The sequence below is a fragment of the Agelaius phoeniceus genome, chromosome 4 (assembly GCF_051311805.1).
Source record: "Agelaius phoeniceus isolate bAgePho1 chromosome 4, bAgePho1.hap1, whole genome shotgun sequence".
Taxonomy (NCBI): domain Eukaryota; kingdom Metazoa; phylum Chordata; class Aves; order Passeriformes; family Icteridae; genus Agelaius; species Agelaius phoeniceus.
In genome coordinates, this window is record NC_135268.1 from 42,473,603 (window position 1) to 42,496,049 (window position 22,447).

Genomic DNA, 22,447 nt, shown 5'->3' on the forward strand with positions numbered 1-22,447 from the left:
TTTTGCAAAATATTACAGGGAGATTCAGAATTAACTTTGGACAAAGCAAAGAGAATTTGATGGCCAAAGAAAGGCACAGCCATCACACTGACCTATGGCAGTGCTCTGATACTGTGAACACAGATCCGAAGCAGCAGATGAAAGCACATGTGAATCAGAGCCATGAAGGACAGCAGTGCCAAAATCCACATGAAATCAAAGAATACTCTGGAAAGATGTTCAGTGCTGAAGTTTTTTCTGTACTTCATCATAGAATCACACAATGGTTGTGGTTAGGAGGGCTCTCTGGCTCTCTTAACCCCTTTGCCAATGCAGGTTCACTCAGAGTAGGCCACACAGGATCACATCCATGTGGACTTTGAATGTGTCTAGAGGAGATATATGTCAGCATTGCTCTGTTCTTATCATGCCAAGCTGTCTGAAAGGGTCTCCCTCTTCCCCTGCTCCTTTGAAAAATGTTGACTTTTTTAATCCCCAAATGGATGATTTGTGATTTAGACTGCAAAATTGTAAAACATGCAGAATGAAAGACTGGTGAAGGGCAAAATTCTGAGCTGAGCTGACATGTCAGTCCAAGTCAAATACACATTGTTTGGTCTCTCATGGACTGTGAACTGCAGCTGTGTCATGGACCAAATCCTGAATAAAACTGTCAAATGTCCTAGCATGGGATAGCCAGAGCAGTATTTTTGTGACCTTATTACAGATCTAAAGAAGAACCCTCAGATTTAACCCAGGTTCCATTTGAAGGAATCAGGGAGATAATTCCTTGCATTAGAAAAAGATGAATGGCAACTGTGAAGAACTTACAAAACCTCAACTAAATGTCTCGTCTGGAAAATGACATTAATAGTGCTGCAGAAGCAAACATACCCAACAGAGAAAACAAAAGAAAAATGTGGGAAAAACCTCCCAAGGGAAAGCAGGCATGGGTGCATTGGTGGCAGGAAGGTAAGCACTGTCTTCCATGTGCCTGGCAAGAGTAAACACCAGGCTACGGTGCAGAAGCGCCTCAACTCTGGGTGCTGGTCTGAGAGATGTATGAGATCTCAAGCATTGCACAGGACATCCCTGGGATTAACTGAAGGGTCAGGTCTCCATTTCTCCAGTGGGATACCTGGGGTGAGACTCAAGGCTCATTTCCAAATGCAGCTCACAAATGCCAGAAAGGTCAGAGAGAGAAAACACTACTTTCTACCAAAACAACAAAAATTAGGTCAAATAGTAGAAAATATCAAATCCACTGTTTAATCTAAACCTAGTATTGCTGCAACAAATCTTTATCTGTTGGAAGAGCTTTCCTCAGTCTGTAGGAGATGGCCTGGACTGTTTACCAATCTTCCCAGCATGTTTGGAGGTCAAATTGTATTACCTTTCATGTATGTTGTTTTCCGAGAACCACAGGAAAACAACACCCCCTTAGCAAGAGCTGATTTAGGTATTTGACTGTTTGCTTATCGGGTTAAGCCCTCCATTGACAAACCTTTCACACTGATTGAAGAGTACAAATTCCACTGGAAAAGAAGCAGTCTTAAATACAATCTTATTTAGCAAAATACTTGAAGCACCTGAGCTTATCTGTCCCTTTAAATTTCTAAAAATCTTAAACTTCTTGACAATGCATCTCATTGATACTGACTACCAGCAATTTGCCTTCAGCAAGTTTATTACAAAATCTGCTTCTGTGCTTCTGGAAACTAAAAATTACACTGCTAAATAAAGCCCCCCAAATCCCAAAATAGTACTGGAAAATGAATTTCTCAGAAAAAGAGGGAAAACTGTCTGATCTGAAATGTACGACTTCTGCCATCACAGCCATTGTTGTTAATGCTCAGTGATTAGGGTGAAATGTAATGAGGATTACAAATGGAGAATAGCTTATTAAGCAATTTATTTCTCCCTTTTACCAGGGTTGGAAAATTCCCTACAGTGTTCCCCTGAGCTTTCTGCCCAGGATATTTAAAGATTACTGCTAATGCAACTCTGAAAGATTATGCCTTAGTACAACAGATCAAATCAAGAAAATTAGTCTGGTTTTCTTTCTAAATTTTCTTTTAATGTCATCCTCCTTCTCCCTTTAACTGTTTTGCCTGAGACCACAATTTATCACTTTGATAACACAACAGTGGCACATTAAAAAGTGCTTTGAATGAAAAAGAAGGTGTGCCCCAACTTCCAGTAAGGAGAGTCTGTATAAAAACTATGAATGAAAGCTGCTTTTTTTTCTTTTTCTGGACTCCCATAGATTTTGCTAGTGCTAGTTGTGGGCTAGCACCATGTCCTGCTGCATGGGACACATTCTGGGGCTTTTCATTTCCTTACAGATCTTTCTTCTCCTCGCACCCATCTGGTAATTACTTGTGCTTGAACATCAACATTACAAGACATTTTTGCAGCTCAAGTGCTTTTTTATGTTATGTATCCCCTATTTGGGAATAAAGAAGAAATATCTCTCTCTCTTAACCAAACACATCTCCAAAACCTATTTAAGAGGTTTTTTTAACAGTGAGGTTAAAGACTAGAGCAGATTGACAGTTGTCTGGAAAGGTTTGCTCAAATTTAACACTAATGTAAATTCACTGAGTTCAGAAGCAATACAGCAGTGGTAAATTAAATCTTTTGATCCACACGTATCTGAAAACCACAAACTTCTTCAGACATTACCTGCCTTAAAAAATAAAGTTGTATTTTTCATGGAAATAAATATTCAGTGCCAAAATCAGTAGTATCATTACCACAGAAAGTATGTACTGACACTTCAGTGTTTTAACTCCATGTTTAGAAAATGACCAAGATGAACGTGCAAGTTTAAAGAAAAATACTCCATGTTTAGAAAATGACCAAGATGAACATGCAAGTTTAAAGAAAAATAATAAGTGGGCTGAAACTGTTAACAAGTGAAAATAGAAGTTTCCAGTGCCATCAGAGACATAATTTAATGCCCTCTGGTGTTAATGGAATTACTCCAATAGTTTCACAAAGACTGTTTTGGAGTTAAGAGGCCCAATAGCAGTGAAATAAAATTACTTTTGGTCTGGAAGAGAAGATTCAAGATCAAGAGTGGCACTAGCCATAGCCCCTTTCCTCCTTCTGCTCATTGCCCTGCACTGTGCAGTCAGTGCCTGCAGTACCAGCTGCTGAGCCTCAGCACTCCTCTGCAGAGAGCTGAGAGGCACCCAGGCAACACTGCCAAAGGGAGAAGGCCTAAAATAATAATATAACAATACCCCAAACACTTACATTGCCATGACTAGGGTGATTTCCAAGACCTCCTCCACAACAGAATGGGAATGGTTTGAGATGCAAGCAGTAGCAAGGCCAGCTCACACAGAAACAGGAAGAAATAAGTAAACAAAGACCAGAAACGGTGCCTAAAGGCTCTACATCAGTAGCAAAATGACTTGGTTAGTGCAAGTAGTCTACACATATGGTATCATTTGTGTTTACCATATATAAAGGAAAATATCTATAAGCCAATGTTAGGTGAGGATCCAAGTAACAGAACTTGCAATGCAGGGACTTACAAAACTGTGGATAAAAATCATTGCTTAATAAAAATAGCATCCTTGTACTTCAGAATTAAACAATCCTGTTCTCGGTGCCATCAGGCACAGTTGTGTGCATCCAGCCTCTCATATACATTCTTGACCAACTTCTCCTGTCCCCCATTTCTGTCATGATGGTCAAGAGGACAGCTCAGACTTCTTACCTTGGTGGGAATCTAAAATTAATATTAAAACAGCCCCTTAGTGTTCAAACAGCCCCTCAGTGTTCATGAGTCTATTAGTTCATCAACATATTTCTTGGCAGTCTCCTTCCCATCCTGCAGAGCAATCTCATCTGGCTAATATGACATTTTAAATAAAGATACTTTTTTAAAATATGGAGGTATCAAAAAAAACCACCAACAAAAAAACCTGTACTCACCTAATTTCACTTCCAGATTCATTAGTGCTTTTAGCTTTCAAGCCAGTTTGATGGTTTCTGAAAACAATCTGCTGATGCATGTCACTGATATATCTCAAAAAGGTAGACCATAGCAGCATCACTTCACATGCCCCTTCTGATTTTAGGTAAATCTGTTTAGTTTAGCAGTATGAAGAACAGGATTAAAGCCATAAGTGGTGTTTGTGTTTTATACAACAAATGCACTGAAATGCATTTCTTGCAGGGCTGTGTGTGCTGCTTGCCAGTGCTCTTCACTGCACATTTGCTCTTGTGTACCATCAGAGCAAGACAGCCACTATTTTCCCCTGTAATTATTTCAAACCAAATTCTTTCAGACAGATACAGCATAGCATACTCTGCCTAAAAACAACCTGCATAGGTGCTGAATTAATAACCTGTTTCTGTGAGATTATCTTTGGACAATCTTCATCTCAAATTGTCAAGCAACTATGTTTCCTATAGGTTTTTGATCACAGGTCCAACACAAATGGGTGAGGCTGTGGCTTTCACCTCCACAAATCACTGGTGAGAGGAAATAGCAATATGCAGAAGACTGACTGTGAATGTCCTGACCACACGGAAACAGATGGATAGTGGAGGAAGAGATTCCAAAGCACAAAAGAGAGAAAAAAAAGTAATGAAAGATGACAGATAAATTTTGGGAAAATAAACTTTACAATCCTGATGATCTCCCAGTCTATCTCTTATCCTTATCCAACTGCCACTGAGTATCCTACGTATATGTCAGTGGTGCTAAACATTATTTATTACATCAATATTAAATGGTTGTCAAAATTCTCCTGGATGCCTCATTAATAAAAGGCTGTATTTCCTTCCTGCTGATCTGCAGTGTTGTGGTAGTTTCCTCATATTGGGGCTTTGTGCTAAGAGAACCTGAGCAGCAGTTAGCATGGGCAAGTCCACCATTTGCATACAAACAGCTTTATGCAGGCCTGAGCAACAGACACCAGAGGAAAAACTTCCAATGTTTAAACACCAGTTACTCCTCTTTTATCTTTCATCATCCTCCTCCCTTGTTATTCAGTTAGCTGAGCAGAGCAGTGGGGTAGGCTGCTGGCAGCTTCCCTGGGCCTCCCTTGTGCAACCCAGCCCAGCCCTTAAGTCAGATCTGCTAGGAGAGGACTCTGTCCCCACATGAGTTTTTTCACATGGGATTGCCAGTTATCAAACTAGACAGATAGAATAACTTGTGACAATTCAGGGATTAAAGTCATTTTTTATCACTTGCTAATATGTATAGGGTTCTCTCTTCCCAGGAGCTGCATGTTGGCAACCAGGAGCAGGTCAGAAGGAAGGACAGCCTGAAGAAAGATAGGGCTCTGAAGACCACCATCTCCAAAGGGAGGAGGCCAGTTATAACACTGGAGAAAGCTACTGAGATGCTGTTCCCTGGGATGAATTATTTTTCTTCTTCCACTGTGTGGTTTTAGGTGACAGCACATATTCTGGCTGGTGACCAGTCACTAGTAGGGTTCCACAGGGTTCCATTTTAGGGCCAGTTCTCTTCAGTATCTTCATAAACAACTTGAATACAAGATTGAAAGGTAGTCTAAATTTGCTGATAATACTAAACTAGGGAGCTGTTGACTCCCTCAAAGGCAGACAGGCCCTGCAGAGAAACCACAACCATTTAGAGAGCTGGGAAATCACCAAGTACATGGAGTTCAACAAGGTAAAGTGCTGGATTCTGCACCTGGGACAGAGAAACCCTGAAAATACAGACTGGGGAATGAGAATGCTGGAAAGCAGAGCCATGGTAAGGAACCAGGGGGTGCTGGTTGATGGCAAGTTGAACATGAATCAGCAGTGCCCTGGCGGCCAGGAGAGCCAACTGCATTTTGGGGTGCACCAGGCACAGCATGGCCAGCCAGGCCAGGGAGGGGACTGTCCTGCTCTGCTCTGCACTGGGGCAGCCTCACCTCGAGTGCTGGGGGCAGTTTGGGTGCCACAATGTAAGAATGACATAAAGCTGGTAGAGAGCATCCAAGGGAGGGCAAGGAAGATGGAGAAGGATCTTGAGGGGAAGCTGCATGAGAAGCAGCTGAGGTCACTTGGTCTGTTCATCCTGGAGAAGACCGAGGGGAGACCTCATTGTGGTCTCAACTTCCTCATGAGGGAAAGAGGAGGGGCAGGCACTGATGTCTTCTCTGTGGTGACCAGTGACAGGACCTGAGGGAATGGCCTGAAGCTGTGTCAGGGGAGGTTTAGGTTGGATATGAGGAAAACAGTTTTCACCAAAGGGTATTTGGGCACTGGAACGGGCTTCCCAGGGACATGGTCACAGCACCAACCTGACAGAGTTCAAGAAGTGTTTGGACCAGCCCTCTCAGTGCCTCTCAAGAGGCACCTGATGTGACTCCTGTGCAATATCAGGAGCTAGAGTTGATGATCCTTGTGGGTCCCTTCCAACTCAGGATATTCTGTGCTTCTATGCTGTAATATATTAGTCATGTAAGTTTGACTTGTAGGCCAAATATCTGCAAGTGCCTCCACAGAAACAGCAGTGTGGGATGTGTTCAAGCAGCAGCAGAGTCTATTGCTTCATTGAGCTGCTGTTTATTAAGTTTTCAAAGATTTGGAACCATTCTCCTGTGGACTTTCTGGCTGTTTTCAGAGCATGCTTACTGCAAGCTCACTGATGCACCTGGAGCAACGAACCATAAGAGATGGTCAGGATTTTCACATTTCAAATGCTGAACTCCTAATGATACTTAAGAGATTCCTCTGTATCTAGTGTCAAAAGGCATTGCTGTAGGCTGATTTTAGTGGAAATCAAGTCTTTCCAGATTCCTGGCTTTTGCTGGAATCAGTATGACTCTGATAAGAGTGGGAAAAACTCCTAGCGGGTTTCTTCTGCATAGATGTATGCAGCAGCAGGGGAAAAAGGTTTTCAGAACACCAAGGGGCAAAAACCGGCCTGACTCAAGTTTAGCTAGTTTTTAGAGAACACGAAGCTACTCTAAAAATTTTCTGGTTTACCTCACTACCTGGAAAAATCTGCTCTGTTAGCAAAGAACCTGGGGAGATCCCTGTTCACCTTTTTGAATGGCCCAACTACCAGCACAGGGGACATGAGACTTTCCTGCCTCTGCAGCTGTCAGCCATAAATGGGGTTATCTTCAAAGGTATCTAGGACACAATGAAAACCATAGGAATTGAGAGGATGCTGTTTTGGAAAGTAGTGTATTGCAGCAGACAAACATCATCTTCCCATAGAGATGAAGACAGAGTATTGTTTTGCATAGCCAATAATTCTGCTGACATTTTAGGGAAATTACTGGAAAAATTGGCGTCTCCAGTATCAAGCTATTTTTAGGACCATTCGAGATCATTTCAAGACAAGTGATTGATGAATTTGGAACAATCATCAAGAAACAGAGTAGCTATCAACATGGCTTATGCAGAGGTGATTCAAGATCTGAAATATGTTCTCTTCTAGCTCATAATTTTTTCCACACATTTTTTTTAACCTTCCCCTGCCCTCAGCTGATGGATGAATCATTATCCTCTGACAGTCCGACGTTAATTAAAGATTATTTGCTTTCTATTTGCTCCAGAACCTTTCCTTATAAGTAACATAAATCTGGGCTTTGTAAATTATTCTCATGCCTTTGTAAGGTTTCATTTTATAAAGCTTCCTAAAGGACATTTTTCTACAACACACAATTTTTACTGTATAGAAGGCAGCCTGACCAGCAGACAAAGCGAACATTTTATTACCCAAACATATCTCCAAAAATATCAGTAGATTACACAAGAGACTCTCTGCTGATGCAGCTTTCCTCCTACATGATATGGCAGATGCCAAGAACTTTTGTAACCTTTGCCCTACATAAGTCTGAAGGATAAGCAATGAAATGAGAAGACATGGTACCTACAGATGATGGTAAGCAGTGCTCATGGGCCTAGAAGCAAGAGGCCAAAAGACATGGCAGAACAAATAAGCTGCACTGTACATATGTCTGGAGCAGTCTGTGTGATGCTGAAGAGAACTTCAGCACATTCATTTCACTAAGTTGTGTTGCTGAAAAGAAGTCAGAGCTGTGAACCACTCAATTACTCCTGCAGGATAAAAGCAAAGGTGACTCCCTTGCCTGGTGTGTTTCATACACAGGCCAATTAGATCCACACTTGTTGCTCTGAGGATCTGGAAATTGCGGCTGTTCCACCTGCAGAGCACTCGGGCTGCTCCTAACCCGGCTTGTTGATGTTCAGCAGTGAGCAGCACAGCTGGGTCATTAAGCTGGGCTTAATGACACAGGGGGTTTTAAATGACTGTTCTGCCTTTAGAGCAAAAATAGCCTCAAGCTGCTTTAAATTAGATCCTAGCCAGACTGATATATTAAAAAAAAAAAAAAAAAAAATCAAATAAACCCTCAAGGCTGCCCTCTAATGCCAGCATCAGAATTCTGCTCAAGCAGCCCTTCCATCAGGTAACATTTGATGAGAACTTAATCGGAGAGCTGAGCACTTTGCATCAATAACTAGAGCAAAAAACCACACATCCTACTTCTTAACTAGCAGATATTTGATCATTTTAGCACAGAGGGAAAAAAAAAGAAAAATGGAGAGAGGTGTCTAGTGCTACTCACAAATTCAGCTAAACCATGACCTGAACCATATACTCTGTTTCTCAATAATTTATGTTTTATAAAGCTTCCCATAGTCATTGTTTGGTTATGTTGAGGGTTTTGTTGAAAGAAGGGTGACTTGCTTATTATTGAAAGGCTGTATTTAAAATGCAGCAATGTTTCTATTTAGGCAAAAATTATATTAATAAGCTTAGTCTAACCAAGGTATATCAGTTTCTTAAGAATTGGGAAATATTAACTTAGGTGACAATATAAATGCCTAAGAGCATGCTTGAATTGCATTAACTGTATTTTTAGAGCTGTATCAGCTGGTGTCCATGCTAGCAACATTTCATCATCTGGTGTAAATTCTGAGATCTGATGAATCAGGCACTGTTTCATAATACTGAATTTCATGCATCTAATCACACACACAGTTCATTTTTAGCAATTTGATTAGAAAATAAAAGGAGAGTTAGAAACCTCAGGCGCTGGTGACGATCACTAGAGGGCAGTAGCCAACCCCTAATGTTCCCACAGTTTTCTGCAAAGCTTCGTAGGCTTCCACAGGGGAGCGAGCGGAGCAGCCTCCCCGGTGACAATGCTCATGTGATGGAAGAAAAACCTGCCTGTTTGCCACGAGTGTTAACACTGTTCGACATTAAGCTATTTTCTAAAAGTTCGTGGTGACAAGTAATACAGGCAATGTCGTTTCTTTATCTAATGGTGCCTGTCTTCAGCAACACAGATGGGCTGGGGATGAATTTGGATATTCCCACCTTGCAAATGCCAGAACCAAACGGTGGGACTTATTCTCCACTCTCTCCTAGCTTGTCAGCCACATGTGCCATGGGGCACAGTGACATTCCAATCAGCATTTTATATGGATCTTCACATATATTCATATAACAGTGCAGAAGTTAGTGCTTTTTATACCACTGCCATTTATATATTATTTTCATGTACATACATATATTGGGTGAAACAATGCCAGATCAGTAGAATGGAGTAAGTGATTCCAATGCTTGTCACTGAGAAACTCTTCCCAGTTCACCTTTCTAGCATTGACACTTTCATGTTCTATTTTCCCCTACCCCATAACCAAACAAAATTTATTAAAAAATGCAGTAACTAATGTTCAAAGCACCACAACAGACTGGTTGCCCAGACACACTCCTATATATGAATGTGAAGGAAGAATGGGACCTCAGACCATGCACAAGATGGTTATACATGTTCATGACATGTAGAGTAGCTGTCCATCAAAATGCACATAGCATTAAAGCTAGAGGGGACATGGGTACTTCTTCCCTGCCTGCTATAATTAATTTAAAAATGAGCCAGATGAAATGAAAAATGGGTGGCACTATATCTAGCACTGAATACACTTTCTAGTAGTCCTAAAACTGTTATGTTTTCACTTAGAAAATCTAACTATATTTGTGCTTTACACTTCTGCTTCAGAATCTAAGGATTTCATAAAAAATACTTTTCTATTCTTATGGTTATGCAGAATGCAGAAATAACCAACCTTCTGACTAACCAGCTTGTTGTTATTGCTGACAATTTTAAGTTCCTGACTTTTCACTTACCTTAAGAATTTGGGGGCTCATGATTTATGAATTCAATATGCTCTTAATTTTTACCCAGAAAGGGAGAGTTGCAGAAATATTTGGTTACCATCTGCTACTCCTGTGTCAGATATACACAGATTTGGCAGAAGAATGTCCCTACAAGGTATGATCAGGGCTCTGTTATTCTCTCTCAGACATTAGATAGACATGCACTAAGAAAGAGTCAAAGAACAGGGCGAGCAGGGGATGATGCTTACCCAGAATACTTTGACAGCTTTTAAAGAAAGTGTTTGCATTTAACAGTCATGTTGTCTAGCAGAAGAGATCTCACTCTGCTATCACCAAAGGTACACTTATGCAAGAAATGATCATTTTAAAGCCAGGACATGCAAGCAAATTTCATACTTATTTTTGAGGAATTTTGTGGGATCTTCACATGCTATCATAACCTTTTGGATTGCCTTTGGGCTATGAGTTCAGAAACAGGAGAGGGCTATTGGCAGTGTGCAAGACAAAGAACTTGACTTGAAGAAAAGCAACCTAAACTTTCCAGAAGCAGAACACTTTTCAGTGCTCAGTCAGAATGGTAAGACTTTCACAGAACAAAAAGTCAGATTGCAATGGAAAGCCTTTAACTCTTGAAACATGCCTTTTCCCAGTAGCAGACAGAACAGCACCTCCGAGCTGCATGTTCCTCCCTTCCTGACTGTATCCGTCTCTCCTCTCTTTGAATAAAGGAGACAAGCAAACTTCTAGATAACTCAAAGCTGCTATGGGATACAGAGAAACAAGTGCTGACTCAGCCTTCAGCCACAGAGACCACTCAGTATCCATGACAGAGAGCCAGCAGGAGGGCTGGCCACCCCACCTGCGCAGCAATAATGAAGCTGCAAAAGGCAACTGGTTGGGGCTGCAGTCCTTGTCTAGAAGACAGGCAGACTCTGAAGGAACCCTGAGGCATCAGTCCCTCCCTCTTTTTTATTTCACAGTATAAACTTTATATTATCTGCCTTCACAAAGTCTCTGAAATTTTAGACTTATGCTGCTTGCCATATGCTAATACTGGATTAACCTCACAAAAGCCAGCCACCAGTGCAGCATGCAGGACCATTGATATCACCTCCTTGTTATACAGGGGAACCTTAAACCTAAAAAGCTTGGCACAGCCTGTGCATAATACAGCATCCTAATTCTCTGATTTAGCAACAAGGGCACATTTCAGAAATAATTCTCTAGAAGCCAATGTAGCAGGGACTAGTGTTTGGTCCACTCAGTCTCTGGGAAATCAGAGCAAAGCTGGGCTGAACCAAAGAATATTGCTTTGCTGAAAAGTCCTGTAAGTCCCCAGTCCACTTGATAAGCTCAGTACTGAGGGTTCATAATAATAAGATGCTTGAACTATGGCATTACTAAATTAATAGGCTTTGCAGAGTCCATAAATCCTTCACAGGGGTCCCCTTTTCCACTTCAGCTAGAAAGAAAGTAATGGCTAGGAGTTACAACGGACTCTAGAGGGAATTAAGCTCTGAAGTCCTATTGAATTAGCATTGTTTACAAAGCAGTCATAAGTATAATGGATGTTAATGAGTCTTTAATGGGCCAAGTTGCAATACAACACGTGGTGAAGTACAATTAACAGAAAGACTGTGCTTCCCTCCCATTTATTCTGCTTGACACAGGTGTAGAAACCCTGAATCTAAATTAATTGTCCTGTTGAGAACAGAGTAAAAGAGCTCAATCTGCTGTGTAGAGTAAGAAAAAATACATTTCTTCTATTCCAAACCAAAGTGGGGCTGAATTACACCAAAACTAAATGTTCACAGAGGAAGTGCACAGAACTTGGTTGAGGTTGGCAGACATCTCTGGAAGTCATCTGGTCCAGCCTCCCTGCAAGCATGGCCACCTAGAGGCAGTTGCCCAGGACCACATCCAGACCCACAACCTCTGTGGGTAACTTGTGTCAGTGATTAACCATCCTCACAGCAGAAGAGTTGTTTTCTATTACCGACAGAAACTCCTATGTTTCTGTTTGTGCACATTGCCTCTGTTCCCATGACTAAGAACCACTGAAAACAGTCCAGCTCCAACTTCTTTACACCCTTCTTTCAGTATTTGAACACAATGGTAAGTTTTTCCTGAGCCTTTTCTTCTTTATGCTGAGCACTGTCAGCTCCTTCAGCCTCTCCTCCTACATGAGGTGCTCCAATCCCCTGATCATCCTCATGGCCCTTTGCTGGAGCCCCTTCAGTGTGGCCATCTCTCTCTTGTACTAAAGAGCCCAGAACTGGATCCAGAACTCCAGATGTGGACTCTCCCAGTGCTGAGTCAAGAGGCAGGGTCACCTCCCACAACTTGCTGGCAATAATCCTCCTAATGCCCCCCAGGATACCACTGTCCTTCTTGGGGCACACTGCTGGGTCATGTTCAACTTGATGTCCACAAGGACCCCCAGGCCTCTCTCCACAGAGCATCTTTCCAGTCAATCAGCCCTCCAGCAGGTGCAGGGGGTTTCCCTGTTTCTTCCCAGGTGCATGACTTTGGTTTCCCTTTGCTGAATTTCATGTCATTCCTCACAGCCCATTTCATCAGCCTGTTGAGACCCTTCTGGATGACAGAATGATTCTCTGGTGTATCAGCTGCTCTTCACAGTTTTGTGTCATCTGTGAACTTGTTGAGGGTATGTTCCAGATCAATAATGAGGAGTTAAACATGACTAGACCAAATTCTGAACCCCAGGGTACACCAGGAGTTCTAGACACTAGATTTTGTGCCACAGATCATCCTCTCTGAACTGCGCAATTCAGCCAGTTTAAGTTCTGCTCATCCAGCCTGCACGTCATTGGCTTCTCTTCAAGGATGTTACAGGAGACAATATCAAAAGCCAAGCAGATCACAGAATCATAGAATAGCTTGGGGATCTTAAAGATCATCTTGTTCCAACACTCCTGCTGTGGTCAGGACACCTTCCACTAGACCAGGTTGCTCAGAGCCTCATCCAATCCGGCCTTCAACACTTCCAGGGATGAGGCATCCACAAATCCTCTGAGCAGCCTGTTCCAGTGCCACCATCACAGTAAAGACTTTCTTTCAAATAACTAATCTAAACCTACTTTATTTCAGTTTAAAGCCACTACCCCACATACTGTCACTATGTGCCCCTGTAAAAAGTCTCTCTCCATTTTCCTGTTAGGTTCTTTTCCAGTACAGAAAAGCTGTAATAAGGCCACTCTTCTTCAGAGCATCCACTCCTCTTTCCTTATCCACCAAGCTAGTCACTTCATCATAGAAGATTATTGGGTGGATTAAGTATAACTTCACCTCTGTAAAGCCATGCTGAGCAAAAGATTTTACTCTTGTTTGGTTTTAGTTTTTACTAAGACTGGAGAGGAGGGGCTAGACATTTTTTCAGCATTAGACATGTCATTGCAGAAAAAGTCCTTGTATTTTCTGCCTTTATTTGTGCCAGTCACTAATCTAGCTATTTAGTTATTTAGAACACCTTGGTCACAAGCAATTTAATGTACACCTCCCACTGATTCATGATTACCTAAATCCCACTGAAATTAATTTTAGCACTCTGTTCTCATTCTGACAGGCTGTCATTTAAAGAGCAACATATTCTGTCTCAATAGTGACGTGGCTGAGAAGATAGCTGTCATTGGGAAAACTGCAAACATCTATCCACTATCTTGGGGGGACTCACCTTGTACAAACACGCAGTGAACAGTCTTAATTTTTTCCATGTATACACATTTGATGGACAAAAGCTGTATCAGGTCTTCTGTTGATGTAAATCAGCCCCTATAAATGGCTATAACATATATAACTACACCTGATTTTAATCAGTGAAACATTTTACCCAATGTAATTCTGAATACATTAGCTATACTACATATAAATCTAAACAGAAGCTTAAAAACTTGTATCTGGAAAGAAAGTCAACAAAGAGATGTATGAAAATGACTTTCAAGCAATCCGTACTCAAAAAAGTTCGTACAAAGAGTAATCTAAAAGTAATCCATATCAGAGTTTACATTCCTGAAAAGCTTTTAATCATGAAGAACAGAGTATGTTATATTGAAATTATACCACAAAACATACTTACAGTGAACTGTGCCTCCTCAGACATGGAATTTGACAAGCACATAGCAGCACTCAGGAGCACTACTGACCTGGAAGTCCTGTCTTCCATCACAGAGATACTTGACAACTTCCTATGACAAAGATCAAAGTTTTAGAGATTTTAGGATCAAAGTTTGGCTTATGGGCTTATTATCATATCTCACAGAATGAGAAGAATATCATCTCCTGCAGCACAAACAGCACCTCTTTGAGCACTCTAGGATTTTGAGGAGAGCCCTCTGAATCTACCCAACAATACAAGAGACTCATAGTTACAAGAATGGCTTCTTCTGTGAAGGACCATATTGACATGGAGTCCCAACACCGATCATGTTATCATCTCCCCCCTGCTGATGCCACAATTCGTGGCAGGTGAGCAAACAGAGGAGCACGGTCCTTCAATTAGGAAGGAAGACACGGAAGTAGAGTACACCTGGAACAAACAGTATCATTGAGGTAAGGAATACCTCTGCACCTGAGGAGAAAGACATGGACCAAGCATGCACAGAGGCAGAGTGCATTAGGAGCTATGAAAAGACTGGAAACTTGCTAACCTAGCCTAGCCTCACTGAGAGTGCAAGAGTAAAACTAACTCACAGCAAAAGCTGGCACCACATGATGAACTATATACAGCTGCGGGTTAAGCCCCTAAACAAAATGTTTTCTCTTGAGTGGAGTTCACTGCTTCTTTCCAGATCCAGGATTACCAAGTAATGAAGCTATCACTTCTATAAGTAGGATCTTTTGCACTTTTCGTGTTCTCCCATCCCCTAGCAGCCATGAGATCATCCAGAAGTGTGAATGCCTCTCCACATTACACAGCAGGATCTCCAGTATGGAGCTGAACCATGCTGGCAGGGCGAACCCCAGCTCTAGCCACACAAGGACTTTGCACTTGATTCACCAGTTGCATGGACAGCTCTTTCCATGGGAGACTGGTTATCTGATTTCTTGCTTGCACACAGAGACAATTATTGTCAAGCCTAATATCCACAGTTTTGATTATTTGGTGAAGTAATTGTGTGTAACCTCAACATTACATAGGAATCAAAATAGAAAAGAGGGGGTGAAGAAACAGAGGGAAGATGACCTGTTTTCACAAAAAGGCAAACCTAGATGCCAATTCAAAGCAGCTTGACGACTTCCAGAGGATCTCCACCTCCCTGTCAGAGGCCATGTCTGGCAGATGTCGGCAGCGCCAGTGCCCACGGCACAGGGGCCACATGCCGCTGAGACGCGGCACCCTTGCGCACCTCGGCAGCGAACCGGGGGCCCGAGTCGGGCCGCTCCCTCGGGGCGCAGCCCCGCCATGCGGGGACCCCCGGGCCGGCCGCGGGGAGGGGGAGAGAGCTGCAGGGCGAGGCAGGCAGTCCTGCCCCGGCCGCCCATGCTCCTGCAGCCTCCGGGGCGAGGGCGAGCTCCTCCCGCTCCGCGCGTAGCGGACAGGGCTTTGCGCCCCGGCCGCCGGCCAGCCCCTTGCCTGGGGAGAAGGCTGCGGCCCGCGGGGCTCCTGGGCGACAGGCGACAACCGCTGGAGGGTGATGGGGACGCGGGTGTCCGCCGTGGGTAGCCAAAGAGCCGTGCACGCGTGTCCCGCAAGGAGAGCCAACAGTCGCTCGAGGGAAACTAAAAAATAAAAAATACTCAAAGCTGAGTATTCTCCTGGCTTCCCTACAAGGGTGGCAGTCCGACAGCGGCAGTGTCGGGTGATCTCCCTCTGGCTTCAGCCCCGCCGAAGCCCTCCGAGGACGACGCTGCGGTACACACGGGGATGCCACGGCCACCCCGCGCCCCCCGCCGCTGACCCGGGCAGCCCGGACTGCGGGGGAACCAAGGAGGGAACAGCCAGCGAGCAAATAAACAACTTCCCTCGTGTAAGAAGTTGCCTCGCAGCTGCCTGCAGCTGGCGGTTAACACAGACAGTAAGAGGATCAACTCCATCTCCGCCAGTGCAGCAAAAAGAGGAGGAAAAAAATAAAAGCCCCCTCATTTGCTATTCAGAATTTAGTTAATTTGGATGATAACGGTTAGTGTTTAATCCCATTGTACGAGAATGAATATACCGAAACCTACAAGGCTCCTGGAAGAATAATGCGGCCGGCGGCATGGCACGCAGGGGTGCCCAGGCGGGCAGCCGGCTTTGCCCGCTCCGTCCCGCCGACCGGGGTAGACGCGCCCCGGGGCCACCACCGCCTCCTCCCGCCGAGTCGTTCGGCGCTCCCGACCGGCCCGAAGGGGTGGGAACCATCCCGGGACAGTGGGGCGAGGGCCGGCACCTCGCCTATCCTCCGGCCGCTTCTGGGGAAACGAACGGGAGAGAGCGGCGGTGCCACCCGCCGTGCTCACCCGGGCACAGGTGGTGGGGATGGTTTCCCCATTTTAAATCGCAAAGGGAAAAGGGTGGAAAAACGCGGAATACAGGAGAGGACGTGGGAGTTTCCGAGAGAACAACTGCCCGAGCTCATATGGCGGGGATATGGCTGTTTACCGCAGCCCTGCCCGGGGCTCGGTGGCGTCGCCCGTGAGGGCACAGCCAGGCTCCGGGCGGCCCCGCCGCCGGCCCGGTCGCTCTCGGCTTTTCCTTCCCCCTCGGGGGTGGTGGAGCCCCGCGGCAGAGCCGGGGCCGGGGGCTGTGGCGGAGCCGGGGGGGGGAAGACGGGAGGGCGGCCCCGCGGTCCGTGCCGGGTTCGGAGGCGCACCGCCGGCCGTGGAGAGGCCCGGGGGGGCCGCGCCCGCCGCCGCGCTGTCGGGGGGGCGGCGGGCGGCGGGGGCGGGCGGCCCCCCCGGCGCGGCGGGGCGGCCCCGGCGGGGGCGGTGCGGGGCGGTGCGGGGCTGTGCGGGGCGGGTCGGGGGCTCGGTGCGCTCGCCAGGCGAGGAGCGCGGCTGCCCGGGCGGAGGGCCGCGGAGAGGAAAGCTAACAATGCTGTGAAAATATGTTTGCAGAAAATAGACAATTGTTGGATTAAACGTATTCAAGTATGAAATAATGCCTTTTTGTGTAAAAAACCTCAGCAATGTGAGCGTACAAAAGTTCCCCTGTGGCAGTTACTTGCTCCCTTTGTGAGCTTTGCGCTCCGGCGTCTCCACTTGGCGCGTTTAACTCGGAGCCCCCCTTTAAACGCGATTGTTTCTTTCTTTTTAATGACATTTACCGGATCAAAACATGCTGTTAATTCGATCAGAAAGCTTTACCCTCCTTAACAATGCCACAATAATTTCTCCTGAAGTTTGTTAAATTGACCAAAATTAGGCAAATGAATAGGGGGTCTGTCGGCGATCCCGCTCGCAGGTGACACCGAATAATGCACTCTCGGACCAGCTGCGATCCCCTCTTTATTTGCCCCTCTTTTCTTTGACCCGCATTATTAAAATTTAGGCCCAATGAAACTATTCATACTTTTCAATGGGACATTTTCCTATAGGATAATAGGCTACAAATTGAGCCTCTCCAAAGGAGAGGGGGAGAGCAGGGGGGGTAAAACAACAACGCACAGACGCGCACACCACACAAAAAAGGAGCGTCGTGTGCCAAAGGCTGGCGAGAGCCTCCCCGGGCCGACGGAAAAAAAAAGGGGGGGTGATGGGGGGGGGGGATATCGTGTGCCAGCCCCCCGGTCCCACACCTGCCGGGGTGTCCCCGGCGCATAAAGCGGTGTAAACAAAAAAATCCTCGCTGCCATCTCTTATAAAGATGGACGTGTCACCAAGTCGTGTGAGAAAAGCCTGAGAACAAACGGGGCCACTCCGTCTCCAAGGGTTCTCCCTTGAACTGGGCGGAACAGCCTATTAAGGGCTTACTTAATTACTTTAATGACTCTGGACAGGCTTTAAAATGCAGTCAGCTCCGGGGCTAAGGGGAGGGGTAGGGGGTGCCGGGGATTTGAAGGCTGGCGGCGGGGACGGGGCCGGGGATGCGGCGAGCGGGGCGCAGGGCGCGATACCGCGCCCTGCGCCCCGCTCGCCGCATCCCCGGGCCCATCCCCGCCGCTATTGTGGGACAGTCACGTGTGTCCCCGAGGTCCACGTGGGGCGACACAGCTGGGCCGCCCCCGGCTGCGTGGACGGGGGCGAGGAGGGGGAGAAAGGAAGAAGAGAGAAGAAAAAAAAGCCCCTCATCCCCTCGCCCCCTTCCACCCTGATCTTTAATGCATACACTCCCTCGGCGCCGCTCTCCCGTAATCCTATGGGATCAGCGGGCCCGTGGAGGCCCCCCGGGGTCCCCCCCAAGTAGTGATGGCTTTATAAGGGGGCCGGAGAGAGAGGGGATGCAGAGCCCACCATGGCCTCCAAGCTCAAGGAGCGGAGGGTGAGTCGTCGCCCGCCTTGCGCGCACGGGTCTGCGGGGCCGCCTAGCCGGCCTAGCCCCGAGCCCTTCGCCGCCTTTCCCTTTGAAAAGCCCCCCCACAAAAAACAACTACAGCCCCCTCACAAAAACAAGGCTGCCCTGCCAGGGCCGTCCGCGGAGTCGGGGAGCCACCAGGGCCGCGCGGAGAGGACCGGCCACAGGAGCATCATCCTTCCCGAGACCGCGTCGCGCCCGGCACCGCTGCTCGGAGCGGGGTTGGGGACTGGCTTCCCTGGAGGGGTCGAGACCGGGGCCGGGGGCAGCTGTCACAGCGAGACTGGATCCATCTGTTTTCTCTTCCCCCACTAACGCGCCCCATATGTTTTGCAGAGGACGCCGGTTTCCCACAAAGTGATTGAGAAGCGGAGGAGGGACCGCATCAACCGCTGCCTCACTGAGCTGGGGAAGACGGTGCCCATGGCTCTGGCCAAGCAGGTAGGCAGGGGGGAGAAGCCCCTACGCCCTTTTCTCCCCGGTGCGCCGCGATACCTCCCCCGATACGGCGGGGCTAGGGGGCGGCCCAGTGGAACGCAGAGCAGTCTCAGGAGAGAGGTGATGCCCACCTGCCCTGCCCGTTGCAGAGCTCGGGGAAGCTGGAGAAAGCGGAGATCCTGGAGATGACGGTGCAGTATCTGCGGGCCCTGCACTCGGCGGACTTTCCCCGTGGCCGGGAGAAGGGTAGGTGGGCGGGAGTGACCTCCCGCGGCCCCCGCCGGGTCACTCGTGGCATGGAGGCGGCTTTCTCCGCTCCTCTCCCGGCCAGACCCTGAGGAGCTCGATTCCCTTCCCTTTCCTTTCCAGCAGAGCTGCTCTCCGAGTTCGCCAATTACTTCCACTACGGCTACCACGAGTGCATGAAGAACCTGGTCCACTACCTGACAACGGTGGAGAGGATGGAGACCAAAGACACCAAGTACGCCCGCATCCTGGCCTTTCTCCAGTCCAAAGCACGCTTCGTTACTGAGCCTCTCTTCACGTCCCTGGGCTCCATCCCGGAGCCGGACTTTTCCTACCCGCTGCATCCTGGGCCCGAGTGCCCCGGGCACGTCCACAGTCCCGCCGAGGGCGTGCTCCAGCCGCCCTCGGGGGGGCCATTCCCCTGGCACGGCGCCGCCCGCAACCCCTCCCTGCCCTACCACTTGCCCAGCGCCGCCGTACCCCTCGCCAGCCCCGGCCAGCAGCGCAGCACTTTCCTCTCATCCGTGCAGGGGCTGGACCGCCACTACCTCAACCTCCTCGGCCATTCCCACCCCAACGCGTTCGGGCTGCCCCCGGGCCAGCACCCCTCCATGCTATAGAGACTCGTCCCGCCTGAAAGAACACCTATTTATGACCGCGGACACTGCGGGTACCCGGGCGCACGGGGAGGCTGCCGGGGGCAGGGAGATGCGCAGGGGTCCCGGTTGGCGAGAAGGAGCCCCCGGGGGCCCAGATCTGCCCCCGCCCGCCCTCTCCGAGGGCCTGAAGCTGCCCCCACTCGTTCGTCTTCCCACCTCCGGGTCCAGTGCCTGTACAAGTGATGCCTTGGAATAAAAGTTTATACCCGCCGCTGCTTTTTGTTTCCGTGAGGGAGCTTCCTCGGGTGGCGGTGGGAGTCTCCCCACGTAGCCACCAGGGCAAAGAAACCCACGAGCGAGAAGTGGTCAGCGAGGGCCAGGGAGCTTGCTGCACGCACCGGCCGTGGCCGGCGCTTCGGGCAGGCGGGGCAGGACGTGACGGGCCGGGTGTCGGTGCCGCCCGGCTTCTGCTCGCAGGCTGTCACCGGAGGCTGGGAGGGAGTCCCGGGGTACTCCGGAGGTGGCGGATGCCGCATTCGCCCGCAAACGCTGCGGGTGCTGCCCTCCCACGCTCCAGTGTCCGAACCGCATCTCCCATGTACTCTGTCAGAGAATTTCTCTGCGGCGCAGCTCGTTCAGAGGAGGATGAATAATGGTGAAGGCACAGGACGGGGCAGGGAGAGCAGGCGGCCGCTGCGGAGGCGCGGGGCGCTGAGAATAAAACCAATGGAAACTCCGGGAGCGAGTCCTTCCAGCCTCGCCGCTGGCGCGGAACCGCGCACGGCTCTCTCCCGACGGGGCAACTCCAGCCCCGCCTGAACCGAGCGTCCCGGGTGTCTCCATAGCCCCTGCAAACCGGGCAGCCCGGCCATGCCCGGCGGGGCCGGAGCCGTCGAGGGGTAAATTAACTTATTCCAGTTGGGTGGGGAGATTTGAGGAGATTTGACCTGGACTGTTTGCCCAGGTCGCGGAATGGGCTGACCCGCAATTTGTAAACCAACCCGACCCTTTATTCGGAGACAGACAAAAAGATCTTCATTACAATGAGTAAAAAGTGGAATGTGTATCTTCCATTTAACCTGTAAATACAGGAAAAGCTCCTATCCCAGATTAATGGGGAAAAGGTCACACGGCGGGATGATGGTGAGGAGTCAGCTAGGGAGGGGAGGAAAACACTCCCATTTCCTCGGGACACCTTTAGGATGGTAAATCCAGAGGGAACTTCTCTTTTGGTCAGTGTACACAGAACAATATGGACTCAACCAAACACATTCAGCAGCAGGAATGGCTGGTGCCTATTATGAAAACACATGTCCAACACTCATTTTTATCAGCACTGGGTGCAGAATATGGTCAAAATGCTTTATGACTTATATTCTGTGAGCTTTAAGCTCTTGTGATCCCACTTTGTGCCTGAAGCATAACAGATATGGCATTTTCCTGAAAATATAAATATATTCAGCATTTTGGTCCCTGTTAACCAAATTAAACAAAACTTTCCTTCGCTAAGTAGATTTTCTCTGTGGGATTAGCAGAGGGCCACCATGGTAAAAACTGGGGTCATTTGCATATAATTTTGCGAACTCGCACTGGTCCATGACAGTCTTTGTCTCTCCAATGTTGCTATCCTGCATTTTTTTTCTTTCTTTTTTTTTCCCCCCTTTTCATTTTCATTTAGCTGTGGAGGATAAACCCCTCTTTGGCTTTACAATGACTTTAGGATAAAGGTTTCCCCTCCCTCCACTCTTTCAGGGCTCTGAGCTCACCCTCCTGCTTTTGGCCCCAAAATTATTTTGGAATTTGCTAAAGTCAGCTGTAGCAGGCATGGGAGCTGAGCTGCCTTCCCAGCTCAGATCCACACCTGCACACCATGCTCCGTGCACACAGGTGGGTCAGCATAGGCAGTGGGGTACAGAGCTCCCTTGGGACAGGCATCCCCCGTCTTTTGACAGAGGTTCAGCTCATTTGTCTTGATTTTATTTTGCATTTCTGTGCCTATCAGACAGAGACTTTTAGCCTTTTTTCCCCCTGGGATTTATTTTAGCTCTGCCATGAGCATCACCTTCCAGCCTTGCTGGGAGCAGGTGGGAGCTGGATGACACCTGTGCTGGGCCTGTTCAAGGCCGTACCTGGTCCCAGGTAGGGTGCCTGTCTGGGCTGGCAATGCTCATTGTCTGGCATAGGAGTAACATTTACTGGTGTCCAGGAGCAGCTAGCACAGGGAATGAATAGAGAGGAGCTGTTCCTGAAAATAAACTACTTTAATTCCCAAAGCCCTCAAAATACTAGATTCTGTGTTATGCACCTGCTTGGCTAAAAATCTTAATGGTGAATGATTTGCTCTATCATGTCCTATTCCTTTCCTTCAGCTAGCATCTTTCTCATTCCTAGACTTTCACATCTCTTTTGACACAGTTCACCTTCCCTTCCTTTCCCATGCCTTTAATATCCTCTTTTCCACCTCCTGCTATCAGAATTCCTCTCATTTCCTCACACATTCCACATCCTACATGTACTGCAATTCTTCTCGCCCCAGAAAATAGTTGTACAGCATGGTCACACCTCAGTAATTTCTTTATGTTGAGAGCA

At 47.4% G+C, this 22,447-nt stretch overlaps 2 protein-coding genes across 10 annotated transcripts in view; one reads left to right on the plus strand and one right to left on the minus strand.

Annotated features, from left to right (window-relative positions):
- The window catches only part of LOC143693968 (uncharacterized), a 51,537-nt gene extending 30,935 nt beyond the window's left edge, over positions 1-20,602 (minus strand). For 4 of the 6 annotated variants that reach the window (XR_013182103.1, XR_013182104.1, XR_013182101.1 and 1 more), the window contains exons 1-2: positions 20,125-20,602; positions 14,220-14,328 (exon numbers count right to left, since the gene is read on the minus strand). Coding sequence is in view for 1 of the 6 variants with exons in the window: in XM_077177422.1 (XP_077033537.1) it covers positions 14,236-14,328; positions 20,125-20,394 (363 nt within the window). In the remaining 5 variants the exon portion in view is untranslated. Of the gene's footprint in view, positions 1-11,688; positions 12,782-14,219; positions 14,329-20,124 lie in introns of those variants that run through there. The other 2 variants (XM_077177422.1, XR_013182105.1) reach the window with 2 other exon arrangements.
- Positions 18,217-20,134, plus strand: HELT (helt bHLH transcription factor). Of its 4 annotated transcripts, none has more exons than XM_077177420.1 (5): positions 18,217-18,542; positions 18,912-19,016; positions 19,163-19,259; positions 19,383-19,494; positions 19,790-20,134. In XM_077177420.1, the coding sequence occupies exons 1-5, from the start codon at positions 18,516-18,518 to the stop codon at positions 20,112-20,114; spliced, it is 666 nt and encodes a 221-aa protein (XP_077033535.1). In that variant the 5' UTR covers positions 18,217-18,515; the 3' UTR covers positions 20,115-20,134. The 4 variants fall into 4 exon arrangements, with proteins under 4 accessions (XP_077033535.1, XP_077033536.1, XP_054489891.1 ...); XM_077177421.1 differs by having other exon boundaries at positions 19,386-19,494; XM_054633916.2 differs by having other exon boundaries at positions 19,383-20,134.
- Positions 20,603-22,447: the final 1,845 nt, after the last annotated feature.

What these genes read in the sequence shown, in the direction of transcription:
- HELT (XM_054633916.2), top strand. Translation starts at nt 18,516, where the DNA reads ATGGCCTCCAAGCTCAAGGAGCGGAGG. An exon ending in CCAAGCTCAAGGAGCGGAGG is followed by an intron (nt 18,543 to 18,911) that starts GTGAGTCGTCGC and finishes TATGTTTTGCAG; the next exon opens with AGGACGCCGGTTTCCCACAA. An exon ending in TCCCCGTGGCCGGGAGAAGG is followed by an intron (nt 19,260 to 19,382) that starts GTAGGTGGGCGG and finishes TTTCCTTTCCAG; the next exon opens with CAGAGCTGCTCTCCGAGTTC.